The 19633-nt window shown below is 46.9% G+C and overlaps 2 protein-coding genes across 9 annotated transcripts in view; both read right to left on the bottom strand.

Annotated features, from left to right (window-relative positions):
* Nucleotides 1-3558, bottom strand: part of Cdh26 (cadherin 26) — a 52222-nt gene extending 48664 nt beyond the window's left edge. For 2 of the 5 annotated variants that reach the window (XR_013109073.1, XR_013109074.1), the window contains exon 1: nucleotides 3281-3558. Coding sequence is in view for 2 of the 5 variants with exons in the window: in XM_076930351.1 (XP_076786466.1) it covers nucleotides 3281-3328 (48 nt within the window). In the remaining 3 variants the exon portion in view is untranslated. The remainder of the gene's footprint in view (nucleotides 1-3280) is intronic. The other 3 variants (XR_013109075.1, XM_076930351.1, XM_076930352.1) reach the window with 2 other exon arrangements.
* A 6330-nt stretch (nucleotides 3559-9888) lies between these two features.
* Nucleotides 9889-19599, bottom strand: Fam217b (family with sequence similarity 217 member B). 4 transcript variants are annotated; one of them, XM_034495952.2, is made up of 5 exons: nucleotides 19454-19517; nucleotides 17501-17612; nucleotides 16623-16708; nucleotides 12687-13850; nucleotides 9889-11286 (listed from the first exon to the last, which is right to left on the bottom strand). In XM_034495952.2, the coding sequence occupies exons 3-4, from the start codon at nucleotides 16646-16648 to the stop codon at nucleotides 12695-12697; spliced, it is 1182 nt and encodes a 393-aa protein (XP_034351843.1). In that variant the 5' UTR covers nucleotides 16649-16708; nucleotides 17501-17612; nucleotides 19454-19517; the 3' UTR covers nucleotides 9889-11286; nucleotides 12687-12694. The 4 variants fall into 4 exon arrangements, with proteins under 4 accessions (XP_034351843.1, XP_034351841.1, XP_034351842.1 ...); XM_034495950.2 differs by having other exon boundaries at nucleotides 9889-13850; nucleotides 19436-19599; XM_034495951.2 differs by having other exon boundaries at nucleotides 9889-13850.
* Nucleotides 19600-19633: the final 34 nt, after the last annotated feature.

Raw genomic sequence — 19633 nt, 5'->3', positions numbered from 1 at the left:
ATCCTGTGTAGTTAACATTCCTGGTTTCCCTGGAGATCTGGGGGCACAAGGACCTTCCTGCTCTAAAAGAAAGGATATTGGATGTTTTCACCATGAAGAAATGCTAACAGGTTGGGGTGCTGGAAGTCCTCATTTGACCATTGTGCGATGCACACAGCCGTAAAATCATTATGTGGTACTGGGTAAGCACAACGTTGTGTTTTTAACCTAAGGGCTCTTTACTGTTTAATTTCTTAAAATGCTTAAGAGGCCAATGAGATGACTCAGCAGGCAAAGGTGCAGAGTCTGACGACCTGCACTTAGCAGTAGGACCCATGTGTTAAACTGGGAGAACCCATTTCTGAAAGCCGTCCTCGGACTCCACATGGATGCTTAGGCATGCAGAGGCCCGCTGGGGATGGTAGGGCACACCCAGACACACGACAGACAGACAGACAGACAGACAGACAGACACATGCACACACAGACACACACACAGTGTAAAAATGTGCTTCAAACAGGAAGGGCCAGCTATTGTCTTTTTCCTATGAATGTCTCCAGATAACCTTTATTTCCTCTTATATCACAGTCAACTTAGGTTCAACTCAACCAAAATGGACCCTTTTAGCTCATTTCCTCACAAAGCACCCCTTTTCCAGAATCCCCTAAGTCAACTAAACACTGCACCTGTTCATTCTCCACACCTCCCCCATGCTCAGCTCCACTTTTCATTCCCAGGCTCCTCTGGGGCCTTCCAGCCCCCTGTGCCCACCTCTAGGACTGATAGTCTCGATATTTCCAGGAGAGACACCGGGGCATCCTCTGGAGTGAGCACTTCTTTCCCGTCTCATCCCTCTGCTGGGAATTGAATGACATCCCTAAACATGTATGCAGAAGTCCTAACCTGCGAACATCATCTTGAAACTAAGATGCCTTTGATTTCATCAAGCCACAATGAAGACATCCTCGTGCACCCTGGCCCAGTGACAGGAAGGGGAAGCAGATACCCGGGAAGGAGACTGGCAACGACCTGGGCAGAGAATGGAGTGCTGTAGTTACAGGCCTTCTTACCAATGGGCAGAAAAGCCAGGAAGAGGCTCTGAAGGATTCTCCCAGAGGGACCGTGGTCCTGCTGCTGGTACAGTTGCAGATACCAGACCTCTATAATGGTGACCACACATTTCTCTTAGTTCAGTGTCAGCTTTTGGTACATGCTTTTCCAACCCACTCTCTGCCTTAAACCATTTGAATATATGATTCTCCATGTATGGTAGCCGAAAGCCCCACTAGGAAGCCACTGCTGTTAGGACAGAGTCTGGATGCTCTTTCTCAGGGAACCTGCCTAAGGTTCACATCAGATTTCCCTGTCATCCACCTCAGCAACACTCCACTCTCATATTCCTGGTGAAGCACCAATGACTTCAGCAAGTTGGGCATGACTGCTAGCAATGTATCATCATCATCATCATCATCATCATCACCACCACCACCACCACCATCATCACCATCATCACCATCATCATCCTTAGTACCAACCACAAAACACCAAACTTTCCTTCTAGCCCAGTTCCATTCTTTGAAAAATTCTCTTCTCCTCTGGCCTTTAGCTCCTGCCTATCCTAACCTGAGGAGTCTTGGGCTCTTGGAACTAGAAAGGACCAACCAGGAGGACGCCTCTCCACTGCGTGTCGCTGAATGCGGAACAAGGCCATTAGCCTACAGAACACACTTCTAACTAACTTTGTCATTTGGCTTCATGTCAGAGTTATGGAACTTTTGGTAATTGTTAGCCACTGGGGAGGGAAATTCTGGTTTCAATAAGAACACAGCCCTGGTAAATGGACTGCGCTCTAGTGGAAGGGCACATAGCCAAGATTTTTTGGACAGCACAAAGTCATCTTGATTTTTCTTAAGTACATGAATTGGGTGAGTAGAGAAGAGGGTTAGATCTGGGAAGAACTGGGGAATATGATCAAACATGGATGAAATTCTCAAAGAGTTTTGAAGAACTCAGAGCAAGGGTGTGGGGTTCAGAGAGAAACCAACACACAACACTTCCCCAGCAGAACATCGAAGGCTATCTCTGTGGAGATTGGGTGTGCATGGGGGAGGGGTATGCCTGTCAAAGACTTGCAAGCAGGATTTGGAGGAACCTTGAAGGCATGGAGGGTTGTGTTTCTTCTGGCCAGTTTGGAAAAAGACCTGTACCTGCTGAGGGCATGGTTCTTCACCAAGAAAAAGGCTCTGCATTGTCCTTGGGGGAAAAAAAAAAAAACTGGATTTCTCAAAACCCCTGCTTCTAAGTATCATAATTCACTGGAGTCTGCAAAGTCCCTTCAGCAAACACTGAGGTGCAGCGCTCAGGAGGACCCCGACCCCTCCCGGTCCTCACTTTCCCTTGGAGATGAATTAGCCACCTGGGCACTGTGCTAAAACAACAAGGGCGGTAATGTTGCCATTTCCTTAAGAGACGAGTTGGGGGTAGGTGCAGGCAGGTACGAGGAAGTATCCGGACAGGATTTGATTTGCAATATTCTCAAATCCAGGCTGACATGGGGTAATAAAACAGGGTTCTAGGAAACACTATAGATGAAATTAATGCCTTGATTAAAAGCTCAACTCTTGACATGGCAAAAGGCAATGGAGATAATTCTTGTAACGCCAAGCAACTGGTACCAGGCAAGGCATCCACTTTCAGAAAATGGGCCTCTGCGAGACTAAGCATGTCAAGACAGAACTCCCTGTTGTGTTTGTTGCTGTATTCTGTGTTCATCCAAGACTCTGGCAGAAGTCTAACCAGTGGCTCGTGAGTGTAGCCCCCTTTAGTCAGTGATTAGGAAAACCAAAAGGAAGGTCGAAGATACCACTAGCCCACTGGAGCCCCTGTTTTTCTCTTCCTGGTTACAATGGGGTTGTTTAGTCCTCAACTGGTTTGCTCCAGTTGTCTTTAACACAAGATTTCTTGAACTGAGATTCCCTCAGTCCCTTTCAAGTGGAGGCAGACACACTGTTGGGAAATGTTTAGAATAACAAAATCTAACTTGAAACTGTGTGTGATTTGTAAATTGGTATTAAGTTCCTCAGCCGCTCCTTACTCCCTCATAAAATGTGGCTCTCAACCCCACATTTGCCTAAATCCTGGAACCTCGTGTGCCTATATTACTGTAAAGACAGCCAGCCCACTGCCTCCTCCGAATGCCTGCTTCTCCCCAGGTCCAAGTTGTCCTGCCAAACCCCTTTAGTTTAGAAAATTAAAAACCCATGTATGCCTTGCGCAGTTCCCAGCACCCACTCAGCTCACCTGTGGAAACAGCAGCAGCAGTAACCAGGTACAGCCTATGGGGTCCATACTGGGGTGTCCTTGGAGCCTGGTGGCCTCACTAGGAGCCAGGCACCTCCTCTTGAGCCAGTGACATCACTTCTAGTCACTCTATTGAGTTCTTAAACACTGAAATTGACCTTGCCGAGTCCTCTGTTCTCTGCCCTGCATTAGTTTGTCAGAGAAGGTAGCCTGATGGATGAGGTATTACCTTGTCCGTGGCCACAGGGTTCTAGGGAAGTGGGTGCTCAGATACCAAACACCAATGTCATGTGTGTACACAGAAAACTGCCTGGGCATCCATCCAGCCTCAGGGATTATAGCCCAGCCAGAGGAAAGCAAGCCAGGGCCTATGGGAAGATCGGGTTTTGTTTCTCTGTTTCTTGGTTGGTTTTTAGTTTCTAAATAGAAGTCCAACAATCCCTTTATAGTGGGGCAATTAATGGTTCTTATAATCACTCAAAACTAGAAAAACAACCCAAGAAATTATATACGGAGCTACTAGACATGGGGGTGGGGTGGTGAGGAGAGACAGAGAGAGAGGAGAGAGAGAGAGGGAGAGAGGGAGAGTTCATGGTGGTGGCTCAATCAGTGTGCCCTCAATCCCTTTTCTGTTTTCTAACTGGACCTCTGCTGGGCTAGACATCCAGTGGGTGCTGAACATGGCAATAAGCAGAATAGGGGGAACGCTGTCTTGGGGTGCCCATGCTCTGTGGAATCCCATACAATTATACCCAGGGAAGATGTGTGAGGAAGAAAGAAAGGAAGGGAGCTGGGATGTGACTCCTCTGTAGAGCATTTACCCGGCAGACACAGGCAAGGCTCCGAGTTCCTTCTGCCCCTAGCACTGAAAAATACATTACAACTCTCCAGTGCACGTTACAAAATCTTTATTCCAAGCATACCTGGGCTCTGAGGTATAAAACCATTTCTAACCACACCTCTTATGAACACTGATGGAATTAGAGAGTGAGCAGAGAGATGAGGCCCACCTCCCACCCTCAACCCCACCCCAGCTAAAGTCTCTGGGGAAACCTGAGCCTTTTGCCTTAGATTCTGTGAAAGGGGTACATTGGATCTCTATGACATTGCCTGCCAAGGTTGCAAATTTTCAAGCAAAACCCAAACTTGGATTATGACCATTTTAATTAATATATGAATTATCTTCTTATCTTGCCTAAAGTGTAATAACCAGTTTTCAGCGGGGAAAATGGGTGGCTAAAGCTGAATGTATGTGCTCAGATGTAATCATTGTAACTCATCAGATCCTCCTGCACCGAAGGCGTCAACAGTGTGGCAGGCTGTTGCCCTCTGTATAGAGAGAGAATTGGGTAACAACAACGACTGAATTTAGTTTGTGTTTATTTCAGAGCTAGTGGATCATTCTGCAGTTGCTGCCTGAGGGGCCTCGGAGCAGAGCCACTGAATTCAGTGTTTGCAAGTATCCCAAGCCAGGTGTGGGCAAGTGCAGTGCAGAGCCCCATGTGAGAAGGAGGTGGGTATCACAATGCTCTGGAAAGGACAGCGAGGATGCTGGGAAATGGCTATAGTAGGGAATGGCTCTAGTTTTACTTGTTCTAGATTTAAAAAAAAAAAATGGCATTTTAATATATTATGAGAGACCAAGTTTTCAATGCCCTCAAAACACTTAAATAAAACTGGGACAAATGCCATTTGGGGATTAGTGGTTTCCTGTAGTCTGTGGTCATCTCAGGCTCCAGCCACACCTACTGCACCCTCACCCTAGGGAATATGCTGTCTAAACACCTGGGGTTCTGGTGACAACCAACCAGGGGTCCTCGGTGGCTTGGAAGCACAGTAATAGCTTACACAGCTCCCAGATGACAACTAACTGGAAGCTCCCAGGGAGGAAAAGGAGGTGAGAGGCACTGTTGGCCACCTCCACTCAACACGATCACCTCACATGCTCAGGGGAGCCCAATGTTCTTCAGACGTTCGACGTTTGTTTAATGACATCACACGGGTTCTCAGAAGGAATGGGTTTCTCCACAAACCCATTTCTGAGAGTGTCAGACACTCTCGGAGTTTTGTCTTCAGTGCAGTTGGACAAAGTGCTTGAACATGGTTATTTGCAGTCTTTTCAGGTAGAAACATGTTTTGTGAAAAGTTTCCACTTACTCAGGAGTTGGTAATAAGGACCCTGAGTTGAAAATAAAAAAGCATTCAATGCATCTTATCCTGAGAGCCTCAGCAATGGGGGCCAAATATCTTAGGACTTCAGAGCTGACCATGCCAGGCCCTCACCTCCATCTCAGCCTAGGCCAAGCTCCCCTACCTCTGCTGCCCATGGCAGGAATAAAGGAAAGGGCATTGGTTTCTGCTTCATAATCCCAGGGCTCCTCTCTGGGCCCTGGAGGACAGGCTTGGATGCTCTTTTCTCATGCAAGAGTCATATGGGTACTGTTGAAGGGTAGGGGTGACTACACTCTTGATTGCTTGGCTTGGCTTTCTGCTGAGATGGTGAACCAGCTTGAAGGATGAGAACTGCAGCTAAACTAGGGAGAAAGTTTAGCCTTTCTATGATGTCACCATGGTCATTGCCCATGTAGATGGAATAAACACCCCTAGAACGGACAAGGCTGGAGCTGAGCCTTCTTCCTGCCTCCAGTGGAGCTCTTGCTGGCTAGGGAGGTAGAGAACATGACATCAGATAGAGAGGGGTCTGCTATGGCATGTGGTGCTTTCTCTACCAGGATGAGGCAGCAGAAGGTCAGAAGAACCTGCTTCAGAGAATCATGGAACATCCTCCGTTTCCCATTCTCAGTCTCTGAGGGAAAAGAGCCTTGAAAATCCAGAAACCAGAGAGATGTCTTAGTGAAAACCCACATCTTTCTTCACACTGGAATGGAAGGAAGAACACCAGGCTGGGCACACGGGAGTCCAGCCTACCCAGAGAACAGAGATTTGACTTCCATCAACATTGTCATCGACCTCATAAACCGATCTTCAGCCAACCCACGTGACTAAAGGAAAATGTATGCACGAGGCATAACTGAGAGACTGGAAGAGATCAGGTTAGAAAAACAAAAATGGCTCCTGTGAGGAATCCACTGGATCAAGACTTCTAGGAATAGCCACTCATAGCCAGTCGGTCATTGAGTTCAATGCTCCGTTCTCATGGTCACAGGCAAAGCTTGACTTCTCAGGAATTTCAAGAGAGATTGGTGTGCTGTGGTGGGACATGAGTCCCTGTGAGTGCAGGTGTGTGTGCAGGCATACTTACATGTATATGTGGAGGTCAGAGGTCAACCTTGGTCATCATTTCTCATTGGACAGGTTTTCTCATTGCCCTTGAGCATGCTAATTACCTTATGCTGGCCAGCCAGCCAGTCCCAGGGATCCTTCCCAGCACTGGGATGGCTAATGCCACCACCATAAATGACTTAAAATTTTCAATTACATTTATATGTTTATAATGTGTGTGTTCATGTATGTGTACACATGTACATGTGAGAGTTGGTTCTATCCTTCCACCATCCAGTTCTCAGGGGTCGAACTCAGGTCACTGCACTTGACAGAAACCACCTTCACTGACTGAGCCATTGCCCCAGCCCATGCCTGGATTTTTATGTGTGTTCCTGAGAACAAACTCAAGTCCTTGAACTTGTATGATAAACATTATGTTGACTGATCTGTCTCCCCAGCCAAAAATAGATAAAACGGACAAACAGACAAACAGACAAACAGACAAACAGACAAACAGACAAACAAACGTTAAGGAGAGCTCTGCTTTCCACTAACAGTGGCATGGCTGTACACGCTGGCCACCAAGAGAAGGCTACAGGCTCCCAAGGCAGAGATATCCCAGGGAGATACAGTGAGGCTGGTGCCCAGAAGGAATCAGCGGTGGGAGGCTTCAGCCAGGAGGGGCCAGGGCAGATGAGCTATGAGCTGGTAGCTATGGGTGAGCACAAGAAGCCTGTGGGTGTGGGTACTTGCTATACAGCTTCCAACCTTACTTGGGTTTGAAAATACTCATTATACAATCCTGCAGCACTAAGGATGGGCCTCATCCCTGATGCTCACCCATACCTAGCTAGCTGGCCAGCCAGTGAGCTTCAGAGATATACCCACCTCTGCCTCCTGATCCTCTGCCAAGAGTTGGGTTTCCAAGTATGCCCACCATTCCTGGCTTTTCATGTAAGTATTGGGATCAAACCCAGGTCTGTGTGCTTTACCGATAAAGCCATCACCCATCACCCTGCCCTCTTTTTGACCTTTGTCTTTATGTTTCTACACTAACACTCACTTCTGGGAGACAGCGGCTCAGACTCTTCTGTCATTTGTCTGAGCAGGTTTTGGAGGTTTTGGGGGGCAGAGGTACAAGGCTAAAAAGAGGGAAGGGGCTTTAAAGCGGCTTCTCAATGATTTCCTGATATCAAGTTCTCAATGAAGATATATTTCTTCTTTTTTAAAAAAGTTTTGATACTTTAATGTGTATGAGTGTTTTGCTTGCATTCTTGCAAGTGTACCATATATATGCACACCGTTCCCAGGGAAGCTGGAAGGGCCAGATCCCCTGGAAATGGAGTTACAGACAATGACGGGCCACCATGTGAGTCCTGAGATCTGAACCCAGAGCCTCTGCTCTGAACCCAGCAGCAATTTAACCTGTGCACTAGAAAGGCAGGCTTCTCCAGCTCGAGGGTGTCAAGGCTCTATTAAAATGCAGAGGCCCCACTGCCTGTGGGGGTCCACAGCATGAGCTCACAAAACCCACTGTGACACTTAGGTTGCTGCTTTCGCTACAGAGGCATGAAGACCCAGTATAAGGGTCTGGGTGTACACATGCAACAAAAGACAGGTGACAGACAAATGCACAATAGCTTTGCCTTTTCCTTGACCACGAGCCTTCAGAAGACGCCATGACCAGGGGGCCGTGGGGGTGAGTGCTACTGTTTTGTGTAAGGAAACTTGCACAGTCATGTAGAGGTGATCACGTGACCAACCACCAGGGATACCTGGGATGGGCTCTGCCTTTGAAGAAGTCTTCTCAGCCAACTCTTGTACAGAAAGGCCATGGAAGAAGAGAAAAGTACTCCCGGCTTCCACCTGCTCCCTGGTTCTAGCTTTTATGGTTTACCTCAGGGAGAAGGGGTACAGAGATTAGGTCAGAAAGGTCTCACTTCTGAACCCCCTTGTTCAGGGAGTCACTTCCTGAGCCCCATGAGTTTAAAATACCCACACTTCACAATGGCATTCACAGCAATCCACTTAGACACTCCACATTTATTTAAAGTGTTATTGTTGCTGAGTAAGTATTATATTGACAAGTGTAGGTGTTGTTTACTGATGTTTTATGGAAGTGGGCTCTCTATCGAGATTTTATAAATGATGATGTCATTTCACGTCTGCTAGGCAGGGCCTGGTGATTAGGGAACACTCCAGGAATAGCAGAGAATCCCCCACTGTAGTTAACCACACCTAAGAATTTATCTAATCTCTGGTGGCAGAGGACAGGTGAGTGAAAGACCTGCTTTGTGTCAGAAGCCAAACATTCCTCTGCTCTCCCATTCCATTTTGATTTTACTACAAGGTTTGCTCCACCAGAAGACAATAACAGATTTCACCAGGGTCTCAAAAGGTTTGGTCACCACCTAGTGGATGACTGAGGAGCAACCACTAAAATAACTCCATTCTCGCACAATCTAAGCCTGGATTTTATACCTCCGATTTAGTGACTTTGGCTAATATCAGAGAACCATTTCTAGCCCAGCACCATGACCGCTGCAGTTTGGCATCCTCAGATCACATGCTTCACTGTCGGAAGTGACTTTAGGAAGACTCATCTGGAAGGTGGTCAGCCTTTGAGGGGAGTCCTGAGTAAGTTGAGGTGTGAGCTCATTGTGCCACAGTGTTGCCAAAATTTCCTGTGGAGGAGATGTGAATGATGTCTACCCTCCTCCCAAAGTCTCAATAATAAACAAGACAGGGTATGGTCAAAGGGCACTCTGGGAAACCAAAGTTTCTTAGGCTTCCTTACAGGATGGTGGTGGCTGCCACAATAGTGTCAGTGGTCTCAAAGAAGCCACATTGGAAAGACTTCACCCAGTGTGGACAAATCTCTCCTTCTCAGCCATATGCTCTAGCCCCTCCGCGCACCCACAAGCCAAGCATAATCGCATACATGTGGTTAGAAGTGGCTAGACACTCCAGTGAGGGTCCCATGATCCTTTTCATCCTCTTGTGAGGGGAAGTCAAGCGTCAACAACCCAGCTGTGGTGATCCTTTGCAAGAGGGCACAGCAGAATGCAGGGTGACGGTAGCAGTTTGCCTGGGAGGACAGTCCTACAGAGCAGACACAGTGGATCAGCACACAGCCTGCTCGTCTCCTGCCTACTCCTCAACCTCTCTGAGGAAGGCAATGATTCCTGTAGTTCACTGCCATGTGCCTCTGACAAATGAAACAGCATAGCGGTGCTTGTTCAGATAGCCAGACAGTATCAACATGAAGGTCAGGGGAACAGAATCCCATCCTCGGCAGTTCTCGGGAATAATCGGAAAATAAAGACCCACTGGAAAGACAACTGCATTAAAAGCAACACGAGAAATCACATCAAGCCAGAAAGTTCCAGATAATGTTTGTTTAATTTGTCTCAAGGAAGGAAAAGTCCAAGTTCACAAAAGTTTACGTGACTTGTTTTTCTACAGACAAAACCAAACACACAGCATCACAACAGCAAATGAACGTGCTGAATGTGTTCATAGGTCACTTCAATACAACCTTCTACATGGACACGAACAAACAGTAAATACTGTTGTTACCTTTCAATACGGTACTGCCAGGAGTTCAGATTTCTACCTAACTGTTCAAGGAAATGAATGGAAAGAAAGATAAAGATTGTGTAAGCCACCTAAGAAGCTATCCTTAGGCCTTTGTAGTACGTGATCTCAATAAGCCATAGGTTTAGAATGAGCTTTCCTTTTACGTAAAGACCATGACGTGTCTTCTCTCCCCAAGGGCTGTGACAGGCCACAAACTCTACGGCCTTCAAGTCAGTTACAAATCATCATCCCCTTTGGTCATTTAAGATTTGGGAAATGGACCAAGCCAAGCCATCAGTGAACATTTAGAGCCTTTTGTGATTTTTTTTTTTTCTCCACTCACTGATATTATTAAGTCTGAAATACTATTTTCCTTATATTCTTCCTGGTTTTGACTGGTTTCAATGGGAGGGCCATGTAACCACCCCTGAAGTGAAAAGCACTTCCCAGAAGGGCACCCCCCCGGCACTGTAGTTGGACACTCTGCTTTGGCCTTGAACTGACTGAGTTCACAGTACAGTGCCCAATGCTGTCTACTTGCCTACATGGGGTATGTTTTCAGGGATCATGGGAAAAAGCTGTCCTCAAATAACTACACTTAATGTGACTGTAACAAACTGTGCTGTTCAATAGCACCAAGATCCTATCCAATAACACTGTTGAACTCAGGCAATCAACCTGGACAAAGAGGTAAACAAAGTCACTGGTCTTCAGGCTTCTAGGGCTGTCTAAACACGGGACATGAATTCTAGTCCCTAGATCAGGAACTGACTTTAATTAAGCGTGCTGGGAGTGAATGCATGAGTCACTGTCTTTGCATTCCTCAGTTGTGACAGTTTCAGCTCAGACTCACATCCAGTAAGGGAAAAGGAACTTCACCCTTGCCTGTCAGGGTCGAAGAGACCCACATAGGTGTGTAACAGGAAAGAAACACTGTTAGTGCTCCTCTGGGGAGCATATAAGTATGTCTGTACATGATGTCATGCTTACATTTAATGGCCCTGAAGCTTCCAAAGGTTCTGCATAAAATTCTAGAGAAAGACTAAAGGAAGTGCCAGTTATGGTACAAATAGTCTGTGCTCCAAGGAGCAGCAAAGTGGACACAGGGCCTCCCTCAGGCGGGAAGCGGGTGCGGGTGGTACTGTTCTCCCAATTCAAGGTGCACACCACAGGCAAATGTGGACACTGCATCTGTGGGCTGCCTGCAACATAAACAGATTTCGGTCACATAAACAGGCATGGGGCCTCCATGTAATAACATGTTTTTTTCCCAGGAGGGACAGTACAAAAAGAACCTGAAAATAAAGTCTGAAAGAAAAAGGACTGAAAAAAAAAAAAAAAGTCCACGTGTTGTTCAGTGAGATAAAAACCATGCTTTACAGAGCACTGGACATTTAACCTTAGCAGCTGGTTTTAATGATAAACTCATCTCAGTCACAGACACCTGGAGCCACGTGAAAGCCACTGTTATTTCCAACTGCAACATGTAACCTTTGTCACGAAGGAAAAAAAAAAAAAATAGAATCACCAAGCCTAGAACAAAGGATGAAGTTACTGTAGTCCTTAATACACACCCACTGTCTGTGAGGCAGCAACCAAGGAAGGTCTGCAGAAGCACATTGAAGAAAGTGCCCCATGTGTCTGTGTGGGAGGCAGGAAACCACAACCAGATAAGAACACTCAGGATAGTATCCAGTAACTAACTCTCTCTGACACTCTGTCTCTTTGTCTCTGTCTCTCTCTCAATAGTCTGCTCCCTCCCCTAGCCCTAGGCATAATTAGAAAACTCTGCTCTAACAAACGGAAGTAGACCCTTAGTTTTGACCCAGAACAACAGGATATGGTCCCTAGTCAGCAATTTAACGACTTACATTTGAGTAACCCTACAAATTGTTCATGACTACCCAGAAGTCTAGCGTGCCAAGGCTGTGTACAGCAATGCTGGTTGGGCCCTTTGTCTTTCTCTCTGGAAAATCCACAAATGATGTTAACTTCAGTTAAGAGAACTCAGAAATGTGCTAGAGCACTACCCCTGGACTTAAAATGTCTTTTAAAATGCATCAGATAGGAGATCCAGATGACTGCCTCTGGCAAGGAACTGCTTCAGATAAATGACCCTTAAAATAGAGGTGCTCCCTAACTGGAGTGGAATTGAGGCAGGGGGGGATGGGATGGGACGACAGACAACAGACAGAAACTCTGCTTGAGGGTTTATGCAAAAGCAAAAGGCAGTGAGCCAGCAGGGCCTTTCTTCCACCACACACTAGGGTTTCTTTCTTAAAGCAGCACACACTGTTTCCCACACTACAGAGACAGGGACACTTGAACTGGTCTACACTGGCTGCCTGGCACTGCTGCTTCAATCCTTTGTGTCACAGACACATGAGTTAATTTTTACCTACACAGCCCTCGAAAGCTTAAGACTGTCTATACAAAGAACAGCTTACTAAGCCTTACTGAGACCTCAGAAAGTAACTGTTGAGGCGGGCTGTGGTAACGGAGAGCCAGCTTGAGTTAGTTACCACACATGGGTTCAAGCTCTCCACCACGTTGGGAAGAGCTCCTGTTTTTTAGACATCTGCAGGTCTTTACAATTCTTTACCTCAGGGGTCACTTTAACTTATACATGCTTTGCTTGGTTCCGTTCGTTTTGAGTTTTTTCTCACTGGAGGAAGGGGCATAACCACAGTTATTTGCACTCCCCTTTTTCTTCAGGTCCACATGAGCCTGTGTCCTGGAGGCCCTATAGGAATCCATCTGGTCCAGAAGCACTGCAGATTGCTTGGGAATTCGGATGTTGCCGTTGGCTTCCATTGCAGAGTTGCCCTCGGTGCAGGGTGGAGCACGGAGCTGAAGCTTGGGGCCCTTACTTGATTTCTTCTTCTTCTCCATCCTCAACTCAGGGGCTTGCTTCTGGGAACACAGCCTGGGCCGACTAGGCCCATCCACAGAGTTAGGCAAAGTCTCAAATGCATAGTAGGATGGGTGGGCTTCTTCATGGCGAAAACCTTTCCTTCGAGAAGGGCCTGACTTTGAAATCCCTTCTGGGGATGATAAGGGCTTAGACAGGACACTGGTGAGGAGCTTACCCCGTCCAGGGCTTTTCAGCACCCCAGAGGCACCAGGGGCCTTGACCTTGGCGGCTCGGGCCTTCTCACACTGCACAGTCTGGACTTGCAGCCACTCTAGTTGAAGAAGTCTGTCTATGTATTTCCCAAGGAATCCCGTGGCCCGAGGTAGGGCCTCACTCCGACACTCTGTGTTCAGAACAACAGCCATGTCCCTCAGGTCCCAGGAATTGAAGGGAGGCGGAAGAAAGTCAGGGTAAGAGTGTCCAGACTCTGCCTGGCTCGGCTCTGGGTGAAGACTGAAGGAAACCGGGTCTATCTCTTCGGCTCTGAGGTTGAGGTCTGGAGGCGTGAATGGAGAAGGGGGAATGGCCACTCTTTCTGAGTCTGACAGGTCACTGGCACTGTCCTCATCAGCGCCCCCCTTAATGATCTCCACTGAGTGGAAATCAAGAAACAGCTTGCTCCCAGAGGCAGCCTGATACCTGGAGCTAAGTGCAGCTCGCTCCTCCTGTCTTCCCTCAGCAGGAACAGCAGGAACGGTTTCCACAAGTTTATCTGCTGCTGGCTGGGAGATTCCAAGGAGGCTGCTCCTCAGCTGGGAAGACACATGGGGTCCTTGCCGTCTACTTGGCCTTTTCCCCGAAGAAGCCTTTGAATGCTCAACTTGATTCCAAGATAAGCCAGCATCTATACTGCTATACAAAAGTAAAACCACAGTGTAGTCATTGACGGCTAGAGAAAGAAAAGCCCTGCTAGCACCTGCATCATTAAGACTATGAGCCCTCCAGGGGCTTTATAGAAGCTGGCTAGCAACACTGTTTCCCCTCTGTATTCTAGTCAAGGCCAGTAGAGAATGACTGCCCCAAATGTGGATACATACATACCATTTAATGGCAACCATGAACATCTAAAGACTTAGCCATTTTTCAATGTGGTGTGCGTATATATACATATATACATATATATGTGTGTATATGTATATATATACATATACACAAACACATATATACATATACACATACACATATATACATATACACATACACGTATATACATATATACATATATACACATATACATATATACACATACATATATATGTACATATATACACATATATACATACATACATATATACATACATATATATATATATACACACACATATATATATGTAGAGCAGTTGTATATACCTTAAAAAAATCACTTTTAAAATGTGCCATAAGACTCTCAGTCTGTTCCAGTAGTGGTCAACAGTGTTTGAAAATACTCAGAAATGCAGCTGGGCTTGTAAGCACGTGCCTTTAATTCCAATACTCAGGAGGCAGGGACAGAAAGATCTCTGTGAATTCAAACCCAGCCAGGGATACCTTGTCTCAAATCAATCAATCAATCAATCAATCTTGGGAAATATTCAGACATAAACCCCCTGCAGCCCCGTTTTGTAGACAAAATTTAGGGGAAGTGTAGATACAATGTCAACTCAAAGATTTGCAGGCTGGACTGTGGGTCAGTGATGGTTCAGCATTTTTTTGCATGTGCAAAGTCTCAGGTTTAACCCCCGCTACCTAAAGATTCTGGCAGGTTTTTCACTGTTTTTTAAAAATGTGTGAGTATGCAAATATTTTAACGTGTAGGTATACATACACCTGTTTTACCATATAGGTATAATGCATATTTTAATGTGTGCGTATGTGCATGTCTTTGCATGTATGTAGGTTCAATGTGTGCACATGCGTGTGAAGCTCAAAGCTGATGTCATATATCATTCTTGATCAATCTTCCACCTAATCACTGAAGCAGGGTTTCTCAATCAAGCCCAGAGCTTATCCATATGGGTAGTCTTTCTTTGAAATTTACTTTTATTATTTTTAACTATGTGTATAGCATGTGGGTGCTTATATGCAAAAGACTAAAGGAGCCAGGCCAAAGGCATCAGATCCTTTTAGAGCTGGACTTAAGGAGAACTGTGATCCACCTAGTGTGGGTGCTGGGACCCAAACTTAGTTCTCCTGTGAGAACAGTATGCACTCCTAAGCACTGAACCGCGTCTCCAACTAGATATGGCTGTCTCGCCAGCCAGCTTGTTCTGGGGTTCTTGTTTCTACCTTCCAAGGCTGGAATCACATGTAGTTGATACAGCAACCTGTATTTACATGAGTTCCTGGGGAGTTCCGGTCCTCATCCTTGCCCAGCAAGTACTTACGGCACTAAGCCATCCCTAGCCCAGATTTATTTCATTATTTAATCACCAACTGGTGGAGACGCTGAGTCTACAACACTTCAGTATGTGAGGCTTTCACTGTTCATTACGACCTACACCAGGAGTCAAAAGTTTATTACTATCTTTTCAAACAGGAAACACTCAGTAAAAGCTGTGTTTAAAAAGGCTACAAGAGAGGACAAGACGTACTGTCAGGTAAAAGCCACCTGCCCCCACTAACCACTTAAGTTTGATGCCTTCGACCCCACATACTGGAAGGAGAGAATTCGCTCATTCAGGTTATATTTTAAGCACACGTGCACTCTGACATGCATGGACAAGCAGACAAAATAAATAAAACGTAAAAAAAGGGGGGGCAGAAGGACAGTCCTGTGTACCGTGATAATTCAGTACAAATGGGACAGCCAGCAGAGAGAAGTAAGAATATTGTGTTTACTCCTGATACACCATGAACTCCTAGAGTATCTTGCACTGAGGTAGAATCTCACTGGAGTTAAAGATACCTTCTTCTTGGTTTATTTTCCAACCACAAGTTCTTTAAGGGTGGTTTAAATACACACAAAATACACACTAAAGGTAATAGTACTTCCTTATGACAGGAGTCAGATGGGGAGACATGGGCAAGGGTACTTCCTTGGAAGCTGAGAGGCAGTAGGAAAAGGTACTTCTTGGAAGTATCTTCTTTGTGCAGGGATCCCAACAGCACGCAAGGATTATCTGAAGAAACATCACCCTTGTAAGGAGCATGGACTGTGTTAGTCCAGTGCAGCCAGGCTGTCACTGGGAATTCACAACTGTTAATATTTTTGTTTGCAGACTGGAGAGATGGCTTGGCAGTTTAGAGCACTGGCTGCTCTTGCAGAAGACTCTGGTTTGTCCCAGCACCCACTTCTAACTCCAGTTCTAGGGGATCCAATATCTTTTTCTGGCCTCGCAGGTACCAGGCATACAGGTGCACACAGGCAAAAGACTCATAAAATAATACACACAAAATAAAAAATAAACAAATCTCTAAGAGAAGTTGTTCACAGCCACCTGCCATGACACACAGCAGCCTTTCGCAGCATCCCTCCCCTCTGTACAAGAGAAAGTCAGCGGAGAGCGGGTGACTGACACCAGCTAATGGAGCTTGAAGATGCTGTTTTTCTCGTTCCTGCTATAATCAAGGCCCGAATGAAGCTCACTCGGGAGAGCCAAAGGATTTGCCTTTTGCGGGACAAGACAGGATGTGAAAACCTGTTACCTGCTTTTCTGATGACAGTCCCTCATCCTATTCCTTGTCTTGAAGACCTCACGGGGTTGCTCATCATCTGGGGTTTGATGGGTTGTCTAAAAAAAAAAAAAAAAAAAAAAAATACAGATTACTAAACAGAAAGCACTGTGTGAACTCACATTCAATTACTAAACAGAAAGCACTGTGTGAACTCACATTCAAGTGCCCCCCCCCCACACACACACACAAACACACCCCACAGTAGCAGAAGTATCTTCCTGGCATGACACGACTGTTACTGTCTTGAGTCAGATCAGCTGATCATCCACAGGAGACATTTGCAAGATCAGGCCTATTAGTTTCCCTAGTAGAAAGAAGTCACAGGACACCCTAGAAAGATAGGGCCTATCAACGTTCCCCAGTTGACAGAGCTGGACAGGAAAGTAGTCAGATCTCCACCAAAGGGCCCCTCCCCTCCCTCTGTCCTGCCTTGGCCGGCAGCCTGTCATGCCTACTTCCCCAACAGCATGTAGTCTTGGGAGCAGTAGAGTGAACAGGAGGCAGAAGGTATTGGGGTGGAGTCCAGGGACTCTACTTCTGTGCATTGTCCCTTGTACTGTAGAGAATGTGGCTGCTTTTGAGTCACCCATGTTCCTATAAGTGACCCCAATAAACTCACTGGTTCCCGGAGATGGACTTCAAAGACAATATATATAGGGGTACCCTATCTAGTGGTTTTAAAAATAAAACAAATCATTACTTAATTGTTATGTAAATAATGGAACAGAACACACACGCATCGTATACAATACACACATACGCGCACACACAGACTCGTGCACCTGAAACATACGGCAAGAAAGTACTGAGACAAATCTAAGCAGGAGTTTCTCTCAGAGTTACATCACCTTCTCCGCAGTACTCAGAATACTCTTGCTCAATCTGCTGCCAGATGATGACAGCTGGGGAGGTGGCTTCTTTATTCCCCTTATCTTCGGAAAGGCTGAAGGGCCACCGGAACTGGAAACAGCAGAACACTGACAGTAAGTACTGCCTGCAACCGCCCCGCCAGCCTGGCATCTGTATTTGGACCACACTGAAACCTTGAAGCTGTCTGCTGCTATGCAGGCTCAGCATTCTGCACTATGAAATTAGAAATGGGGGGGGGCAGGGTATTGTATGCTTACAGTTCAACTGTGTGCGTGGTAGGGGAGTGTGCATGTGAGTATGGATGTCCTCAGATCCCTGGGAGCTAGGGTTGTATCTGTGAGCACTGCTGGGCAGTTGTGAGCTGCCCAGCCATGGTGCTTGGAATGCTCCCTTAACAGTGGCCGGCCCTTAAGTAGAAGACCACTTAGTGAGTTCGGTGACCGGATTCCCCACCCATACACACGTACATCCACTCCCTGGGAATAACACCAATTAAATTTGCCTTTTACTCTAAAGCTCCCCGTGTCTATTCATTCACGCACTCATCCAGTAATTGCAAGACAGTCTAAAAAGTACAGACTGTGCATGAGGAGGCCTGATCCCACAGAGATAAAACTCTGGAGGAGGGGGAGGGGCATCCCTGAATTCTTCTATCTTCTCTGTCATACCAGACCACTAATCATCAGTGCTGGACTGGAGAGATGGATCAAGAGTCAAGAGCTACTGATCCTTCAGTGGACCCCAGTTTAGCTTCCAGCACTATGTGGGTGGCTCACTAGGGCCTGTAATTCCAGTTCCAGGCCGACACCCTCCCCCAGCCTCCCAGAGCATCTGCACTTATACACATACATGTAACTTAAAAATTTCAAAGATCATCAGTATACTAACACCTGTTATGTGTTATATGCTGTCTCAGTATGAAGTGCAGTCATAGTTCTTGTTATGAGGGGCCTGTTGAAAAAGCATGCCTGGAAACTGAACATTTTTCTCCCATAATTCCCCAGTCTCCATCAAATAGAAAAGAGATATGATCATGGGAGATTTTCTGAACCAATCCTAGGCTTTCCCACCGTAATTATGTAAGACTTTTAGGTTTGCATGTGCAGATAACAAAAATCATAACAGGGCGTTCATGGTCAGTTACCCCACAACCGACAGGCTTGATTCCTTTTAGATGGAGAAATCGTTCTTGGCCCTTCCTCTATCTTTACCGTGATCTTTCTGCAGCAAAGTGGGAAAGAAACCATGACAAAATGTCTCGACCCAGGCGCACTTTTTAGAATTTGTAGTGCCATCCTGAGCCCTCATCTACATGACAAACCTGACACATAGTCGCATGTGTGAAGTTCCTCAGAGAAATAAAAGCCTGCGGTGCAATCAGGATGCTGGAGTGGGGAAGGCAAACCGAGAGGGGGTGGAGCGCATGGCTGCAGCTTGCATAGCAGCAAAACTAAAGCTCTAGAGATCCTGGCTACAGAAAAACGCTCCTCAAGAGCCATAGGGCAGCTGTACAATCCATCATGGGTATTAGCCCCTTTCCCAGTCTTCCTCTCTGGCTGTAAGCCCAGCTAAGGGAAGCAGCATCCCTCCCCACCCCCTCCTCCCCAGGGAACTGGCTGCCTGGCCAATAGGGAGGCACAGCACGATGGGGAGGTGTGGGCATGATGCTTTCCTCAGCAGCAATCTTTCCTGGGTCTGGCCCAGGTTGCTGGAAAAGGTGGCCAGAGCTGGCTTGCTGGCCGCTCACCATAGTTCCAGGGACCAGCTTGCGCCAGGCCAACCTTGGCTGAGCTCTGTCCCGCCCCCACCCGGTACTCCTCCAGCCCAAAGCCCCCGCAGCAGGCACCCAGCACGTCCCAGGCTGCTGCAGACACCATCGCTGATGGATGGGTGCAGCGCGCGGGCACACGCACCGAGGAAACCCAGCAGACCTGCTCGGCGGCCTGAACGCACGTGACGAGGTTCCCGGGGCCGGCGGCTGCGCTGCGGCGGGAGGGTGGGGGCGGGGGTGGTCGCGGGCCGCGCGTTTCTGGCAGCGTGGGGTGTCGCGGGGCGGCGGGGCGAGCACGGGGCAGCCGGGCGCGCTGGCTGGACGCGCCCGCGGGCGGCGT

The sequence above is a fragment of the Arvicanthis niloticus genome, chromosome 2 (assembly GCF_011762505.2).
Source record: "Arvicanthis niloticus isolate mArvNil1 chromosome 2, mArvNil1.pat.X, whole genome shotgun sequence".
NCBI classification, from domain to species: Eukaryota; Metazoa; Chordata; class Mammalia; order Rodentia; family Muridae; genus Arvicanthis; species Arvicanthis niloticus.
This window is presented reverse-complemented; position numbering and strand designations above follow the sequence as displayed.